Source organism: Rhincodon typus, chromosome 15, assembly GCF_021869965.1.
Source record: "Rhincodon typus isolate 14 chromosome 15, sRhiTyp1.1, whole genome shotgun sequence".
In the NCBI taxonomy this organism is placed as follows: Eukaryota; Metazoa; Chordata; class Chondrichthyes; order Orectolobiformes; family Rhincodontidae; genus Rhincodon; species Rhincodon typus.
In genome coordinates this window covers 36,903,479-36,922,585 of record NC_063346.1, presented here as the reverse complement: position 1 = coordinate 36,922,585, position 19,107 = coordinate 36,903,479, and the positions used below count along the sequence as shown (strand labels likewise).

Sequence of the window (19,107 nt, the reverse complement as noted above, 5' to 3'; positions counted from 1 at the left end):
TGATAAAAAGGTACGATAGCAAGTTGAGAAAGTAAGGTTATAAACAATTTTTATTCATTTAGTTTCTTCCTCAATGCCTGAACAGTCTCTTGTGCTGCTCCCCAGCCCTCTATCCTTAACTCCTTTGGTTTATAATTTGCATTCTGAACCTTAGCAACATCACCTGAAAACAACGGATCAGCTTTCACCTGTTCATTGATCAATACCAACCTTATCCTGACCAGGATATCACAGCTCCATTTAATTGCTTCACTAATACCAAGGCTCCAGTGGGTTATAATTTCCTTTCAGTTCAAGGTTCTTAAAACTGTCGTCAAGCCAGTACCTACAATCAGACACTGCTTCTAATAATGTCTATGCCTTCTGCTCAGGCCGGTTCAGATGGTCAGGAACTTGCTTATCTGGTCTGACATGTATCTGGTCATTTTCCAATATTGCAGTTATTTACTCACATCCTCACTTCTCTCCCTATACAGTTGATGACTGACTTCTCAAATGTTTTCTACACAGATCTGCGCTTCATAAACTTCAAAAAATCAAATAGCTGCAGCCCAAGTCCTTGTGTAGGGCAGATCATGCACTTCCATTAACCCTATTCATGCAAATCCTTTGCTTCTCTGCTTCATAGCACAGGATATCTCAAGTTCCTTGTCCTCGTATACAAATCTGACAGGAGACTTACCTCTGTGTCTGAATGATTTCCTCCATCCAATCCTCTAACTATGTCCCAAGACATGTCATTGGCGTCTCTTGAAACTGCTCAGTGTTTACCTCGTCCAGTCCACAATTAGTGGCCAATCCTTCAGTCACTGATCCCCACCTTCTGGAACTTGCTTTCCAAATTACTCAACCTAAATATCTGAGCACATCATCTCAGAATTTACATGAATAAGCTGGTTTCAACATTTCTTGCATATCATAATCTATTCTTGTTTATTTGTTTTAATCTGATTTATAAAGTTCTGCAGTTACCAAAACTGCAATACTAATGAAACAAAAAGCAAAACAACAACGACAAAAATCATTAAAATGCATCACAAAACACCAAACAACTATTTCAATGTGCACGCGCTAGAAACTTGAACACTGTACAAGCAGCACAAAGTCCAGGCATTTTGAAATAATCTGATAGTGGTTTACTTCCTGCTGACAGCACATTTGTCTGCAAAATAATTAGCACAGACAAAAGTGGCACAGGGACATCTGGCTTAGTTGTCAGTCGGTTCCCCAGCAATCGCACAGAATTGGACTTAGCCCCTTGGCGGGAGTTGATTTGTCTACCTCCATCTGCCTGCTGAATCAACTTGCTTTGGCCTCTTCTCACACTCATTCCAGCTAGCACCACCATCCTCCCGCACAGCAGCAATTTCTGTGTTGGTCAGCAATCCAGATGTCAGGCCTTCCTCATCAGCACCAGTAATGGATTCAAAACTCACATCTGCTGGCTGTCACAAAAGAAAGCTCATGTGCTCAATGATGTTTATGGCTTCAAAATTAGCTGGTGTTGCCTGTATCAGATGCAGCTGCCTTTGCTGCTGTGGATTTATAACGCAGTTGTCAATGGATTCTGCTTTCAGTTTCAGGTATTTCACATATTGGGCACTGCATTTCGGTGGTCAACTGTAAAAGCAATTTTTTTCTACGTTGCAAAATCATGTTTGTCAAAGGGAAGCAGTCATTCTTCACAAAAATAGCACCAGTCCACCATCTTTTTAGTCAAACAAGCAGAGGGATACCATGAGGAACATATTTGCGTTTCTGGAGCATGCAGAGATGCCTTCTCTTCCTCACCATCCTCCACCCTCTCACGAGCAAAGTCTACAATAATAAGTCATTTTCTCCATCTGAGCAGGAAACAGAAGACTGCATTTTGCATGATGGTGTCTTACAACAAAGACAAACTCCACCATCTGGTTATGGAAGTGAATGTTCAACAATTTTATCATGTCATCAACTGTTAGCACTTTCAGAGAGCAGGACGCATACACACTAGTGTAGATCTGGCTTAATGGCATGTAGTCTTTGAAGCAGCTGACCTACCATGCATCTGCTTTGTATCACAAACATTGGTAAAAGTGCAGAGACAATTTAAATTGCCTCTTCCAGTGAGACCGAGCACAGACTGGACAAGAAGATGAGGCAGTGTCCTGCTTCAGCCAGATATGGCTCAAATGTTTAGGAGCAATTCAGAGAGAGAATTCAAGTTATAATTAGCCAACAATTCAAATGAACAAGTTTGGAAAAAAAAATAATTTTAATGAAACAAATAAACAAAAACAAGAAACTGAGTACTGATGAAGGGTCACTGAACCCAAAACATTGGCACTGCTTTCTCTCTACAGATGCTGCAAGACGTGCTGAGTTTCTCCAGCAATTTCTGTTTGTTTCAGTTTTTCCACAGTTCTTCACTGTAAAAATCAGATTGTAGTTTTGCATTTTGAGAAGGCTAAATATGTAGCAATGAGAATACAAGTGAGTGTACTAGTATCCTATTTTGAAAGTGTTTAGCGGTGTTAATATTTTGAAAGATTGGTCAGCTCTATTCTACGTGAACTCGTAGTAAATATTAATACAGAAAAATTTGAAGCAGATGTAGATAGATTCTTGGTTACCAAAGGAATAAAAGATTATTGGGGGTATGCAGGAATGTAGAGTTGAGGCTTACAGTCAGAACAACCATGATCTTTTGAATGGCAGAGCAGCATACTCATGTTCCTTGTTCTTATGTTCATAAGGTATGACTTTTCAAAACAAGATGAAGGCACCTTTCAGTCCAGAAACTTGGTGGGCACCTTTCCAACCAGATTTACAAAAGATTTTTTTAGAAGTTAAATTATATCCTCAGACAGTATTTGCAACGATCCACATTGTTACACATAGAAGTCCGACGTCCAGACAACTTTTGCCAAGAGTGATTTTTCACAGCATCTACTCAAAGTCACACAGTGCGGAAACAGACCCTTTGGTCCAACCAAATGCTGAACATAATCCCCAACTAAACTAGTCCCACCTGGCCCATATCCCTCCAAACCTTTCTTACTCATATACTTATCCCAATGTCTTTTAAACGCTGTAGCTGTACCCACATCTACCACTTCCTCAGGAAGTTCATTCCACATGCGAACAACCCTCTGTCTAAGAAAATTTGCCTCCCATGTCTTCTTTAAATCTCTCTCCTATCACCTTAAAAAAATGTGCCGTCTAGTCTTGAAATCCCCTAAACTAGGGAAAAAGGTAACTACTAGTTAATTACCTATACCTCTCACTGTTTTATAAACTTCTCTCAGGTCACCTCTCAACCTCCTGACTACTACAAAAAGGGAGTTCAATTAGAAATCACTCACGCAGACTTCAGCATTGGGCATGACACAACAATTAAATGCAACTCATTTAACAACATGATACTGAATTCCATAAGTAATCTCAGAAGTCTTGCATGAGGAATACTCCAATGCTCACCTCGAACCTGACTGGGAATTGCAGCCACGACTAGATCTAATTTTGGAAGAGCTAGTTGAAAAGATTATCTGTATTTTAATAACTAAAATCTTGAAATTAGTTCCTTAAATATCACACATTAATTACAAATATTTATCGATAACAGGACGTGAGAGGCAAAACCATCTTGTTCTGCTTTTATTGTTCTCCAATTGAAAATCAAGTCTTCTGGGAATTTTTACTTGGATATAACTCAGAGGGAAAGAGCTCACCCTCAGTTGAAATTTCTCCAGTCTTATTCATTAGTCACCTTGGGTCCAAAGCTCTTGTGCAAAAGAGCACGATAGGTGACTTTGCAACTACAGTTTGTTTTATTTTTACAAAGCATTCTACACCCACTGAGTTTAGAAAAAAATTAAGACAACTCTACTATTAGTCCCAGCTAGTGAAAGTCTGGTGGATGTGATTTGCTTACATAGTACTGCACCTGGCCGGAGACCATCAGCTCTACTGACAGGTTAGGCAAACAGCCACTTGGAATAATTCCCAGGGATCCAAATACAGCTGGGATTCCAGGATGCTAATGTATCTAATGTCCATTAAGAGCATAGAATAATACTTCACCTACTGAGCAGAGCTCTCTTTCACAAACTAAATGTCATCTTTGTAAAGCAGAAGTATCACTAACACCTCAAGATGATGGGGTGCAGCATTCCTGTTACAAGCGTGTTCTGAAAGGGCAGTGAAAATAAAAGGCACTAATGGAAGTAAAACAGGAACAAAAACAGAAGTTGCTGGAAAAGCTCAGCAGGTCTGGCAGCATCTGTGAAGAAAAAAAAAAAATCAGTTAACGTTTTGGGTCCGGTGACCCTCTGCTGGCAGCATCTGTGAAGAAAAATATCAGAGCTAACATTTTGGGTCCGGTGACCCTTTCTCTGAGGAAGGGTCACCGGACCCAAAACGTTAACTCTGATTGTCTTCTTCACAGATGCTGCCAGACCTGCTGAGCTTTTCCAGCAACTTCTGTTTTTGTTCCTGATTTACAGCATCCACAGTTCTTGTGGTTTTTTATACACTAGTGGAAGTGATAGGAATGGAGAATGGCTAGGTAATTTGACATGGAAACCAGTTTCAGACGTGCACACCATACAGGGGTTTATTCTTGTTAAGGTTTATGCTTCATCATTCTCTCGTCCTTTGGACGTTCTGACGTCTATCAAGAGAAAGATGCCAAGGCATTCGACCAGTTGAATATTCCTATACCCTGGACTTTCAGGAATGCACTCTGTCATGTGTTCTAATTGATCTATTCAAAAAATGTATTTTCCTGATAAAATATCCTCAGTCAGCAAGTTGGCGAACTGTATCTTAAATGGATCTGAAGAATAAAAAAGATTTTACAAAATATGAAGTGGGATTGTAACAAATCAGTGCTGCATAAATAAAACAAAAATGGGAGATAGAAACTGGCATGATCTTGCAGCTGCTCCTGAGGTTGTCTTATTTCTAGCTTTACTTCAAAAGATTTCTTATTATAATTATGTCTTCCACATGAATTATACAACTGCATTAAATGCATCATGTGTAATGTTACAATAACGTATTGTGATTCTTAAGGGTAGGGAACGGTTTTGTTGCTTTTCTTCCCCAGTGCACCCCCCCGAAAAAAAAATCTGACTGGCATCAATAAAATAAACAATTTGGTATGGCTTTCAAAAAATGATATTTATGTAAATAGCCTCAGTACTAACGTAATTAAACAGCATTGTTTGAAAGCAAAACGTTTTGTAACAACCCCGATTTTGCTTGGAGTGTCTTGAGTAATAAATTACGGCATAATTCAAAATTTTTTAAAGAATTGTTTACTGGACATCAACAATTTCACAACTGCGTGTGTCAAAGTAAGAAAGTCTCAACTGGAAATATAAAATTCAACTTTCCTTTAAAATCAACCTTTGTGGTCATCGGCTTATTTTTTTGCCAAAGCCTCTTGGTAGGCAATAAATCGCTTTAGATTAATCTTCACATTGTCAAGGACCAGTCGTTGATCTGGAGTGATGTTACCTTTACCTTCTTTTTGGATCTAATAAAAAAAAAAAGATGTTTCCTATTAAAAGTAGACTTTCAAGCATAACTTTAACTAGAAAAAAAAAACTTCTTTATGAACCTCTGTACTACAACCACTTCACAGAACATTGCTTTTAATTCATTAACTTGCAAAGCCTTGTTTAAAAACTTGAAAGAATCACTGCATTATTACTACAGTGCATTTTATGTCAATTACCCTAGATTTGAAAATTGGTTGAAAGGACTTCAGGGCCTGGACAAGCTTCATCTGGTCTGCTGCCTTCTTTGCCTCTTTCCCATCAGCAAACACATCAATGAGGGCATCCAGGGCTTCACCAACTACCACGAGCGAGGAATCCTTATTGGCTACTTGAAGCAAAAAATTTCCTATCGTCTGGAATTAATAAAACACATGGCAAGATGGAAAATACACAGATGTAAGCAAACTGTAGTATGATCAATACGGAGGGAAAATTGAAAAACCTTTCAAATAATTTTGTAAGCTAGCTCTGCAGAACTATGGACACGCTTCACAATATTTTGTAAAGGATTTTGATACATTCTCAGTTGCATAAATGTATTTACTTTTAATTATGTAGTAAAATGCTAATTTTTACTCTGCCATGTAGCTGGCACACAAGCTATGTAAGCTTATAAATCTCTTTCACTGTTTTTAGCCTTATTCAGTATGTCACTACATTTAGTTCAAACTCTGTCAGAGTTCAGTGTACAGGTATAAAGAGTATAATTCTTTGCCAATACCTTGAGCAGCTCGGCTGTATTATCTTCTTTGGCAAGTGCACTGCCGCTAATTCCCATAATGGCAACCACGTTGACTCGTGTACTGGTGTTTTCACATTGAGCTCCTGCCTGACACAATATCATTAGCTGTTGTGCAGTCAGGCTCTGCTTTGTAATAGAAAAGACAGCCAAAAATGAGATAACACTTCGAAAATGAGCAGTGAAATGTATTAGCTATCATTTGTCTTTCCCACTTGTTAAATGCAATTAGCAGTTAATTTTGCATTTAAACCAATAGTTTAAAGAATAAAATAAATATGATTTCATTGATTGAAAGAAATTTCAAATGCAATACTGAACTTACTTGAGGAAGATTTTGGGAAGCTATTCTCTGCAACAAAGACCTTATTGCACTAGTCACAGCCTCTAAAAACTCTGAATCCTTTGGCAGCTCTGCATCAAAAGTAGATTAAAAGAAATTTACAAAACACAATTATTACATGAGACAAACAAACTGGGTCTTTATTGAGCATCTGAACCTCAACTAATAAATTCACTCAAGCCTGGCTCTTATATCACAGAGCACATTGATAGTATGGCAGAGAGTTCATACTGGTATCCAGAAATCAGCTAAACTAGCATTAAAAATAAAGGAAGTTTAAACACAAGTTATGCAAGAATAAATTACGCTTTCTTGATCATTAATGTTTTTTAATCCAGTATTGTGCTGCAAATTAGCATTCTCCTTACAAAATTGGCCACCCCTTAGAATCAAAGCAAACAGCACAGTGAGTTTTTGTGAATGACACGTGTGTCCATTCAAGGAAGCACTTTAAATTAGAATGCATTCATTTAAAGTAAAAACATGAGTATGTTTTTAAACATCTTTAAATGTTAAAAAAAAATTAAGAAACTGACTAGGCTATGCAATAAAATTCATAAATGGTTCAGTACATGACAGTTTTACAAAAACTTCTTCGGTGATTTAAAACCAGATTACTCACAGATGGTAGACTCAACACTTAACAAAAGTGTTTATTTTCAATTGCACATATAATTCAGCAAAGTACCACTCTAAACATCAACAAAAACATCTTAATGCAAGAAAAAGTAACAATTCTGTATTTTGCCCTGTGTTATGGTGCTGGTTCATGCACAATGATCTATTATGATTGCATAAATGTGTTTGCACTTAACTTTACAATTTGCTCCCATTTTGCCAAAAGCAAAAACATCTTCTTTATAGTGATTTTTGATGTTTTATTTATTTTAAAATGTTTTATACTACCCATTATTCCTTGCTAATAACTACAGTTCCACTTTATAAAAACATAATGAGAGAGAGAAACTCAGCAGGTTTGGCAACATCTGTGGAGAGAAACACAGTCAACGTTTTGAGTCTAATACACCCTTCTTTGGTACTTCCCCTTTATAAAACACACTTTAAAAAACTGTCAAAAGATAGCAACACTTTCAGCAGTCAAGTATGACTATGAATTCCGGTTAGTTACTGTCAGGAAATTTTAATGACAGCTAGTGACAATATTGACTCATATGAAGACATTAACTGTTTTACTTGAACAGAATTCCATACTGGGAAATATGCATAATACTGATATTCTATGGCAATAACATGGAAAAGAAAAATGTGGAAAATACTAAGTGCTTAACTATATCTCCTGTTATCCAATTAACTCACCTGATTGGGAGAAAACAAGCTTTGCAAGGTGCTGTGAAAGAGCCTGAAGTGCAACTGGTCCTCCAAGCTCCTCTATATCCAATACTGATAAAAGGTTATGGAGACAGGTCAGGGCTCTGCATTGTATTCGTTTCATTCTATGGCGAAATGTGACAAAAGCTCTTAAAATGTTCAAACTTCCTTTGGCTCCGTTAACTTACTGCACATACAAGTTCTTTTACTTACTTTGCAATTAAATGTTGCCAAGATGGATATTTCATACATACATCTACAGTTACACCGTCTGGGAACTCTGTCTTCTCCAGAACCTAAGGATTTATCAGTTAAGACAAGCATTATTAAAAAGAAAAAAGCATTTTATCAGCTCCCAAGCATCTACTGACGTCTCTTTTTCATCCATCACTGCCAGGTCTTAATTCATTATTAGGCCAAATATTTAACAAATCTGTACGTGCAATTTAATTTCAGATTCACGGCTGTGATGTAAAAAGTTTTACCACATTAACCTAACTAATGTTCTATGTGAACGTTTGGAAGATTCACACTTAACACAGCAAGTGAGAAACACTAACAAGATAACAGTTTGATTTTTTACACTGGTAGAAGATTCACCCCAGGGAAGAGAAACACATCAACTCATGCCAGCTACATAGCATGCACAATAATTGTTGTGGAGTAACTTGCCATATTCTGCAAAGGGTAATTTGACAACACAAACTCAAGGCAAGGATATAAGAATAAACAACGATTCAATAAAGAAATCCTTATTAAAGTACATTATTCTTTAACACTTGTACAAACCTAATTGTTTAATGCTTTTGTTATGATTGCAGATTGGTATGTTATCGATCAGCAATAGCTGATGGAGTTGACTGGGGTTGACAGATGGTGCTGCCTCACTACACTGCTAAACTAATCAATGTTCCTTGTTGATGGCTTCATTACTGCCAGTAAGGCTGATTTCCTGACACACTGCAGTTGCATGCAGTGGTTTTCACACATATCCTAATTTCCCAATTTCAAGGCAGATTTCTAAAAATCGAAGCTTTTTCTAAACCAACCACTTCAGAGACAAATACAGTTGCACAGTTCTTATCAGAACAGTTTCTCACCAAAGACAGATTTTTTTAAACCATTTTCATTAAACCGTATTCAACGTGCCATCATCATCTATAAAACTAGCTAATTGGCACATTGACTAGACCCTAACCCCAACCCGGACAGTTTTATATGCTTTAACAAATGAATAGTATATTTTCCTATTGCGACTTCCCTGGAGCGGAGGCTGAGGGGTGACCTTAGAGAGGATCATAAAATCATGATGGGCATGGATGGAGTAAATATACAAGGTCCTTTCCCCGGTGTGGGGAAGTCCAAAACTAGAGGGCAAAGGTTTAATATGAGAGGGGAGAGATTTAAAAGGAACCTAAGGGGCAACTTTTTCAAGCAGGCGTGGTACGTGTATGGAAGACGCTGCCAGAAGAAGTGGTGGAGGCTTGTACAATTACAACATTTTGAAAGGCATCTGGATAGGTATACGAACAGGAAGGGTGTAGAAGGATATGGGCCAAATGCTGGCAAATGGGACTAGATTTATTTAGGATACCTGGTCAGCATGGACAAGTTGGACTGAAGGGTCTGTTTCCGTGCTGTATATCTCTATGACTATATGAATGATATAAACGGTCAGTTAGACCTCTAAAATTGCATAGCTAAATGGCAAACATCTAATGTCATTCAAAATGTTCAAAAGGCAAACCTGTTTCGGAAAGAAAAGGTTGGGGCTCTTGAATGATTGGAAACTCTTTGAACATTTTTTTTTTTGAGTGTTATGTAGATTTGCCTTCAAGTATAATCCTGAAAACATGAGTGGAGCATCATAGGCTGGAAATTGTTGATTCAGGAACAAAGATATTTTCTCCACCCTCTTGGAAACCAACATTATTGTCAGGTAATTACCATGCAATCCCAGAATAAGTTCTTTCTATTTAAAAGAGGATAAATAGCAAAATACACGAATGTCAATTGTCGGTTTAAAGCAATTCATTTTTTTTAAGCTAATTACATCAATCAGACTTAACTGAAACTGGCATAATTCTTTTCAGTAATTAATTCCATCCCATAATATTATTTAAAAAAAAAAAAGACTTCTACAAAGTTGTAAATGAGAACAAGATTATGAAATGCTACCAGAAATGGTTTTTGTCAATGCCATTTATGTAGCTGCTGTTAGACATGCTCATGGCGCTACTGTTTTCAGCATTATCCGTTACTGGTTTTAACAATGGCATCAAGTGAAATCTGATCTCCATTGAGAATTTTAGTACCAAATATGAAGCAGAGGCGTTAATACAATAGCCAGAAAAAAAAGTTGCAAAAGAACTATGGATGAACAAGTAGAACCTACACATTCCACAGCAAACACCATTTAACTCATTGCCAGAGAGCATTGAGAAAAAGAAAATTATGTTCATTCTAAAATTATAACCAAAGAGTTTGTATGTTTACCCTTTTTGGAATAAGGTAGAACACAAGTGCAGAGAGGACCTCTGCTGACAGACAGGGAGGAGAAATCAGTGTCCCAGCCCCTTCAGTCATAGAGTTATCACTTTCATCACTGCTTGAGATTTCCTCCCATTCATCATCTGAAGGATCTGAGTACAAACAGAAATTAAAGTGTCAAAACCATAATGTTAACAGAAAGAACATTGGTTCTACTATTAACATTCAGATCAATCAAGTGTGTACTTACTGAGCATGTAATGTTTTGCTTTGCATATTTTTGTTGGATACTTTACAGAAGACTACAACATTCGTGATTTAATTACATTCACCTGATGATTAATTCTGATATAATGCAAAATAAATTGGTTTTTTGACTACAGTCTGGTGAAATTTCATAAGGTTTCTGTATTGTTCTGTGCAACATCAGATTGAAATAGTATAATCTTAAAACACTTTCAGTTAAATGTATCCATCTTAATATGTCAAGATCTATCCACATATTTGGTTAAGAGACTTAATAGTTCATAAATTAATAGGATTAAATAACAATAAGGGTATATTCTGAAATATAATTTTACTTCAGCTCACAGATTTGGGCTATTCATAAGGTGGATCTCTGATGACTGACTTATCCAGGAGAAATTTGAGAGGGAAACAGTTAATGTCTCAAGTGATAATTGTGAAAGACTTCTCATTTAACATGAATCACAGCCATGAGATGGGAAACCAGCCAGAGAAATTATATAGTCGAGTATGGATAAATCTATGGATGAGGGCTTCAGCATCATCTGGGTTGATATGGGATATATGCAGACCATCTTGCAGTAGGTCGAGGAAATCATAATTTTGTTATTGGAACTGTGGGATCAGAATTTCGGCTTGGGGTTGAAAGATAGACAGCTTGCAAATAGCAACTTCTAGCTGAAGATGGGAGCTGGGAAAAAGGATTTGTAATCAGTGGCCAGGGTATGGAGTGTGTGGTAAATTGAGGATGCTGAAAACTGTGGTGTTGGAATCTTACACTCTCCCATTCATGGTCGTGCATTCAAATGCCTGGGCCCCAACTAATTGGATTAATTCCCTAATTTCTCCATTTCACTCCCTCCTTGGAGACATCTCGAGATTTAAAAATACAGTCCCAAAACAACAATCTCACAAACCTCTGAATTGAAAGACCTAAAAGAGGTATTTAAAGTGATAAAAGAAATTTTCATAAAGCAGATGAGGAGAAAATCATATAAGCTTTATGCAGAAGGAAGTCATTTGACCCATCGTGTATCTTTGGTAGAACTATCCAATTAGTCCCATTCCTTATAACCTACACATTTTCCCTTTCAAGTATTTATCCAATTTTATGTTCATTGCTACTGCTGGAAACAAACTCCATTACACTTTCATATCATGATAATTTGCTGCAGCAAGAAAACGTTTCCTCATGTCACCTCTGATGTTTCTGTCGGTCTCCTTATATCGAAGTTCTCTGGCTAAAGGCTCTTCTGCCATTGGAATATATTTCTCATCATTTGTTCTACCAAAACCATTCATGTTTTTAAAAACTTCTGTCAAATTTGCTCTTAATTTTTTTTTCTGCTGTACACTGTTCAGAGGAAATCCCACTTCGCCTGTCTTTCCTGGCAACTGATGTCTTTCATCTCTGATACTATTCTAGCAAATTTTGCATCAACTTTAAAGCCTGATATTCCTTCCAACACGCAATACCCAGAATTTAACACAGTACTCCAGCTAAGACCTAATCAGTATTTTATCAACTATTTGACTTAACTGTGTTGCTCTTGTACCTCATTCATCTATCAATGAAGCAAAGGATCCCATATCTGAATAGCTTCCTCAACTCGCCCTGCTATCAAAGGTGTGTGCATACACATCCAAGTCTCTTTTCATGCAACCCCTTCAAAAATATACCATTTTGTCTATATTGCCTCACCTCATCCTCCTCCAAAAAAGTATCATTTCACACCCGGAGATGAACTTAACCTGCCAAATGTCAGGCCATTTAACCAATCTATGTCCTAACTCTGTTACTGTCCCCTTAATTGTTAATTACTTTTCTGAGATTTGTGTCATCTGCAAACTTTGACATTATGTCCAGCATACCAACCCCAGGTCATGTGATGTCAAAACGAAGTTTGAATCCATAGGGTGGCCAGAACTAGTTGCCATCAACGCAAGATAAATCCAGTAGAGATTGCAGTTCAAACTTTAACCAAAGTATGATAAGTATGTGAAACTTGTTACCATGTGGATTAGTTGAGTTGGCTAGCATAGATGCATTTAAGGAAGCTAAATAGGTACATGACAAGGAAAGGATTGGAAGGATTTGCTGATAGGATTAGACAGAGGGAGTGAGGACCCAAGAGTGATGTATTGATTGTACCATGATAAATCTCAAGACGTAATGCACCCAAGCTTCCAGAAAACACATGACTAAACTGCTCATGTACAAGTTCAAACATAGAAACAAAAGTGATTCTATCTTGAATTTTTATATCGGCTCCTTCAAAAGAATAGACTATTCTTAACTATTAGCTAGGAGGGAAATATCAAAAAAGTTATAATCCTCAAGATATTTTACACTACTGATTTCAAAAGGAAAATGAACAATATCTCAAATTTTAATTCAACATTTAAAAGAGAATTCATGTAAACCATCCTGCGATTGACTCCTAATTAAAAAATATCTTACAAGCAAAAAAAAACACAACTAACATAACACTCTATGATAGTGACAATATATAATATCTATTCTATATGATAGATGGGAAGGAAAATACGTGTTCCAAAATGGAAAGATGATGATGATTTTGGAACATGAATGGGCTTCCTGGATTGTGAATAACATTCCAGACAACAATTTATTCTCTCCATTCGAAAAGCAGTTTTTTTTTTTTAAATCTTGGTGTCTTGAAATGGGTGAAAGAGTCTTTTTGGCTTTTCAATTGTTCATACAATCTTGACTGTTTTTGGGTTTCTAACAATGCAAACTGTGAAAAGTGGCGTGTAAAAACAGGAAGACATTTGACTTTTACGTACATGAATGTGACATTAATTTCTGCCGATAAAGATAAGACACAAGGAAATTTAAAACTTTAAAGGAAGAAGAAATGGATTTGAAGAATCCACTTTAAACAGTCAATGTCCAACCTTTCTTACTAACGTAACAAAAAAGATTTGAGCCTCTGAATGCTAACAACAATCTGTCCACCAGGGTGTAGTATTATTTCAGAATAAAAATGGGCAGTAACATATTGACTAAAACACTATGGCAAGAACAATATCTAAATTCATCTTTGTTGGATAATCACCCTCAGTTCAAACAAGGATGAACCAAGCTAAATAATTTATAGTATTTTGCAAATAATGCAACGCACTACTTTGTAGCATTTTCTCTTTAATTTAAACAAATACTTGAGGTAACATTCAAAACTGGCTCATTTCTAAAAATGAAATGATCAACACGTTTTTTTCTTGACTGCAACACTGTTTGAAGTATTGAAATGCAGTATCAGCAATCTCGATATTTAATTTATAAAAATGCCCTTCCCTGGGATAACGTTGTTGGCTATCAATTCTTCTCAAAGTCCAGTTTAAAGAATCCTTCCCATACCTCGTTTTCTGTCACAAGTCCCTATAGTCTAATATTTCCCTATATATGTCCGTACTTTTGGCTCGTAATCCATACCCGAACAATGCTATTTCCCCACTTTTCTGTGTTACCTTCTAATCTTTACAGTTAGGTCTTCCCATCTCTTGTACTACCCTGCTGGAGGCGACAGCCTCTCCAGGGATATTCCGCAATGATTTCACAACAGAGCAGAACCAACTCCTCAGGAGCATCCTGCCAACCGATCACAACCAATCAGCAACCAATAAACTCATTTCAAACGTTCTTCTTAATGACAGCTACCCTGTGGTCAAGTGCTACCCCGAACATCAACAATAATACTAAGGTTTTAGAGTAGATTTGTAGCTCGGGTTGTGAACGTTGTGGTTGGTTGGCTTGCTGAGCTGGTTCGTTGTTTTGCACACGTTTCATTACCCTGCTGGGTAACATCAGTGCAGACTCCAATGAAGCACTGTTGTGTTTTCCCGTCTGTTATTTAAACTCTGGTGTCCGTTGAGCTGGACTACCTCACTTCCGGTTTTCCTTTGCAGTGGAGTGTATATGGGGTATAGCTCTGTGTGTTTATTGATGGCTTTCTTCATGGAGTACCAGGCTTCTCTGCATGTCTCTGCTTTGCTTGTCCCAATCGAACTGGTGGTTCTCCTTGTCCATGTGGATAGAGATGAGTGAGTATTAGTCCTGTCTTTTTGTTGCCAATTGATGTTCGTATACCCTTGTGGTTAATTTCCTTCCTGTTTGTCCAATGTAGTGTTTGTCACAGTCTCTGCAGGGAATCTTGTATATGACACTGGTCCTGTCCATAGTGGGTAGTGGGTCTTTGGTTCAGGTTAGCAGTTGGCAAAGGGTTGATGTGGGTTTGTGTGCTACTCTGATGCCCAGTGGTCGTAGGAGCCTTGTGGTCAGTTCAGATGTGTTCCTGATGTAAGGTAGTGTGATGAGTTTTCGGGGCGTGTACTATCTTCCTGGTGTCGTTGGTGTAATAGGCATCTTCTGACCCAGTTTTTCGGGTATCCATTGCCTTTGAATACCTGGAAGAGGTATTCTTCTTCTTCCAGGCGTAGCTTTGTGCTGCTGCAGTGTGTTGTTGCCCTTTTAAATAATGTTCTCATGCAACTTCGGTGACATACGATCTAATAAACAACACCATCACCGAAATCAGATTCACCAGAGAGGAGGAGAAGAACAAACAGCTCCCATTCCTGGACGTCATGGTGGAACACAGGACAAATGGAGAATTCCTAATAAAAAGGTGCACAGGAAGGCCACACACTGACCAAGTTTCGACAGCAACCACCCTAACACACACACAAACGAAGAGGAACAGCTGAACTGACCACAAGGCTCTTACGACCATTGGGCATCAGAATAGCACACAAACCCACATCAACTCTTTGCCAACTGCTCACCCAAACCAAAGACCCACTACCCGCTATGGACAGGACCAATGTCATATACAAGATTCCCTGCAGAAACACTACATCGAACAAACAGGAAGGAAATTAACCACAAGGGTACACGAACATCAACTGGCAACAAAAAAAAAAAAACACGACCAATACTCACTCATCTCTATCCACGTGGATAAGTAGAACCACCAATTCGATTGGGACAAGCAAAGCAGAGACAAGCATGGGAATTACTAGAAGCCTGGTACTCCACAAAGAAAGCCATCAATAAACACACAGAACTCGACCCCATATTCACTCCACTGCGAAGGAAAACTGGAAGTGCGGTAATCCAGCTCAACGGACACCAAAGTTTAAACAACAGATGGAAAACACAACGGCGCTTCATCGGAGCTGCACTGATGATGTTACCCAGCAGGTTAATGAAACGTCTGCGAAACAACAAACCAACTCAGCGAGCCAACCAACCACAACACCAATAGTACTCTTGCCCAGAGAGGAATCTCATATGGAGAGCAGCTGTTTCCTCCCTCAGCGAAATCTCTCTGTTACAAAGAACCCAACTCTCACGATTGGTCCTATGGTATCATGAATAACAACTACTGCAGGAGGAATACACTCAAGATGGTCATCCAATACAAGTAGCACATTATAAATGAAAACATCTTTGGAAAGAGTGTGATTTCAGTTCATACCTTCTGAACAACACATATTAACAATGATCTCCAAGGCAGTCTGTTGAGCAGCCAGCAGAGCAGTGGCATGCTTCAGCTCCTCACTCCGGGACTATATATAAATAATAATGAGAAAACATCAAAATGTTACAAACACTTCTAGATTTTCTGCTGGAAATCAAATCAAACTGCACACTTTGCAATGGTACAATATGAAGTAGGTTGAAGGTGATGTTGTCAACGTTCTGTGCAGCACGTGTATTATTTTTAATAAAGTGTCAATGGCAAACCGAGATTCATTGCTTCAAAGTGAAAATTACCAGGCAGTCACTATCTGCAGTGAAGTCATTTAAAGTCACCCTGACCTGTCATTTCTCAGCCTGAAAATAAAGGCATTGCATTGAGTGAGTCTCAAGACAAATGAGCTTGGTCGTGCCATGGTCTGAACCAAATTCATTCTCCAATCAGTAATTGCAACTCGGCATCCCCGGTCAAGTGAACTGCATACAGATATTCTAGAAGATGTGGTTAGCATTATACACATAGATATCTTATATTGTTCAAAATGTATTTAAAACATCCATGCCTGTTTTAAATGGGCTAGAATATCTTGTGAATATATATTGCAAATGAGAGGTAATGCCTTAAATAGGCAGATGTTGGAGTCAGAAGTCAGCTATTGTTTTTGACTGACTTCTGATAACATCTGTCCAGTTAGGCAATCAAATTAGTACCAGTTTCCTATCCATCTCAACATTAACTACTTTACACCTCTTTTAAAAAAATAAGTGACCAGATTACTGAGAAACTACCACTTGTGGCAACTGGAGGATAAAATATGCTTTCAGTGGGGCGGCTTGGTGGCTCAGTGGTTAGCACTGCTGCCTCACAGCGCCAGGGGCCCCGAGTTCGATTCCACCCTTGGGTGACTGTCTGTGTGGAATTTGCACGTTCTCCCCGTGTCTGTGTGGGTTTCCTCTGGGTGCTCCGGTTTCCTCCCATAGTTCAAAGGTGTGCAGGCTAGGTGGATTGGCCATGCTAAATTGCCCGTAGTGTTCAGGGATGTGGAGATTATGTGGGTTATAGGGGAATGTGTCTGGGTGGGATGCTCTGAGGGTCGGTGTGGACTTGCTGGGCTGAAGGGCCTGTTTCCACACTTTAGGGATTCTATGATTCTATGATATCCTGCTCCAATACATATTCCACTTATTTGCAACCTCAATATGTTCTATGATTTCAACAATTACTAAACAAAGAACCCAAGTTAAAACATGTAAAAGTGATTACTGAAAACTTTTAAGACGCAATAAAACGTGGCTCAAAACGTTTTAGGATTATTTGATGCTTACTGGCAGAAGGTCAGAAATGTCATCGTTTTTCATGTTCGCTGCTTTTTCTTGATTTGCAGTTTTCTGCATCCCATCCTTTAGGGTGGAAATAACATCATCTGCATCGATCATTTCCTCCTCCATTTCAATCCCTGCCTCAACCTTGGGCATTGCATGAGCAGCCTGCCCAAGAGTCAGAATGATCTGGTTGGTGTTCTTCTCCAAAGTTTCCGATAGAATCCTTATAACAGCATTTATTGTGTCTGCCTGACTGCTGATAGGTACAACACTCTTCACATTCCACACAGTACCTAAAGGCAAGTGTCATTTACAATCATAAATATGCACATGATAAACCAAAGTACTCCAGTTACTGCAGATTAGAAACTTCTCAAACCGCTAGACACCATTGTCCCTTACCATTCACAACTCATAACAATTACATTGCCTACAGCAGTATACTGTATCCTATTATACCTTGTTTACTTTCGTTATTAACAATTTACCATTTGTGGACCATATTAACATCACTGAAGTGAAACATACAAATACAGATAATGAATTGTGCAAATTTCTCATACACTTAGCACTATTCAGCAGTGACTAATAAAACGGAATTACCCAAATGCTACGAAACCAAAATTAAAAAAACACTTCAGAGATAGTAGGAACTGCAGATGCTGGAGAATCCGAGACAACAAGGTGCAGGGCTGGATGAACACAGCAGGCCAAGCAGCATCATAGGAGCAGAGAGGCTGACGTTTCGGGCCTAGACCCTTCATCAGAAAAGGGGGAGGGGAAGGGGGTTTTGAAATAAATAGGGAGAGAGTGGGAGGCGGATAGAAGAGGGATAGAGGAGAGGATAGGTGGAGAGGAAACAAACAGGTCGAAGAGGCGGGGATGGAGCCAGTAAAGGTGAGTGTAGGTAGGGAGTTAGGAAGGGGATAGGTCAGTCCAGGGAGGACGGACAGGTCAAGGGGGCGGGATGAGGTTGGTCGGTAGGAGATGGAGGTGCGGCTTGAGGTGGGAGGAGGGGATAGGTGGGAGGAAGAACAGGTTAGGGAGGCAGGGACGAGTTGGACTGGTTTTGGGATGCGGTGGGGGGAGGGGAGATTTTGAAACTTGTGAAATCCACATTGATACCATTGGGCTGCAGGGTTCCCAAGCGGAATATGAGTTGCTGTTCCTGCAACCTTCGGGTGGCATCGTTGTGGCACTGCAGGAGGCCCAGGATGGACATGTCGTCTGAGGAATGGGAGGGGGAGTTGAAATGGTTCGCGACTGGGAGGTGCAGTTGTTTGTTGCGAACCGAGCGTAGGTGTTCTGCAAAGCGGTCCCCGAGTCTCCGCTTGGTTTCCCCGATGTAGAGGAAGCCACACCGGGTACAGCGGATGCAGTATACCACATTGGCAGATGTGCAGGTGAACATCTGCTTGATGTGGAAAGTCTTCTTGGGGCCTGGGATGGGGGTGAGGGAGGAGGTATGGGGGCAGGTGTAGCACTTCCTGCGGTTGCAGGGAAAAGTGCCGGGTGTGGTGGAGCTGGAGGGGAGTGTGGAGCGGACAAGGGAGTCACGGAGAGAGTTGTCCCTCCGGAAAGCAGATAA

At 39.0% G+C, this 19,107-nt stretch overlaps 1 protein-coding gene across 4 annotated transcripts in view; it reads right to left on the bottom strand.

The window, feature by feature from the left end:
- Positions 1 to 5,240: 5,240 nt before the first annotated feature.
- heatr3 (HEAT repeat containing 3) overlaps positions 5,241 to 19,107 on the bottom strand; it is a 39,523-nt gene continuing 25,656 nt past the window's right edge. For 2 of the 4 annotated variants that reach the window (XM_020513762.2, XM_048606020.1), the window contains exons 7-15: positions 17,523 to 17,812; positions 16,195 to 16,285; positions 10,454 to 10,599; positions 8,171 to 8,253; positions 7,946 to 8,082; positions 6,611 to 6,699; positions 6,268 to 6,414; positions 5,723 to 5,899; positions 5,243 to 5,521 (exon numbers count right to left, since the gene is read on the bottom strand). In XM_020513762.2, the coding sequence (XP_020369351.1) occupies positions 5,408 to 5,521; positions 5,723 to 5,899; positions 6,268 to 6,414; positions 6,611 to 6,699; positions 7,946 to 8,082; positions 8,171 to 8,253; positions 10,454 to 10,599; positions 16,195 to 16,285; positions 17,523 to 17,812 (1,274 nt within the window). In that variant the 3' untranslated portion in view covers positions 5,243 to 5,407. Of the gene's footprint in view, positions 5,522 to 5,722; positions 5,900 to 6,267; positions 6,415 to 6,610; positions 6,700 to 7,945; positions 8,083 to 8,170; positions 8,254 to 10,453; positions 10,600 to 16,194; positions 16,286 to 17,522; positions 17,813 to 19,107 lie in introns of all 4 variants that reach the window. The other 2 variants (XM_020513764.2, XM_020513763.2) reach the window with 2 other exon arrangements.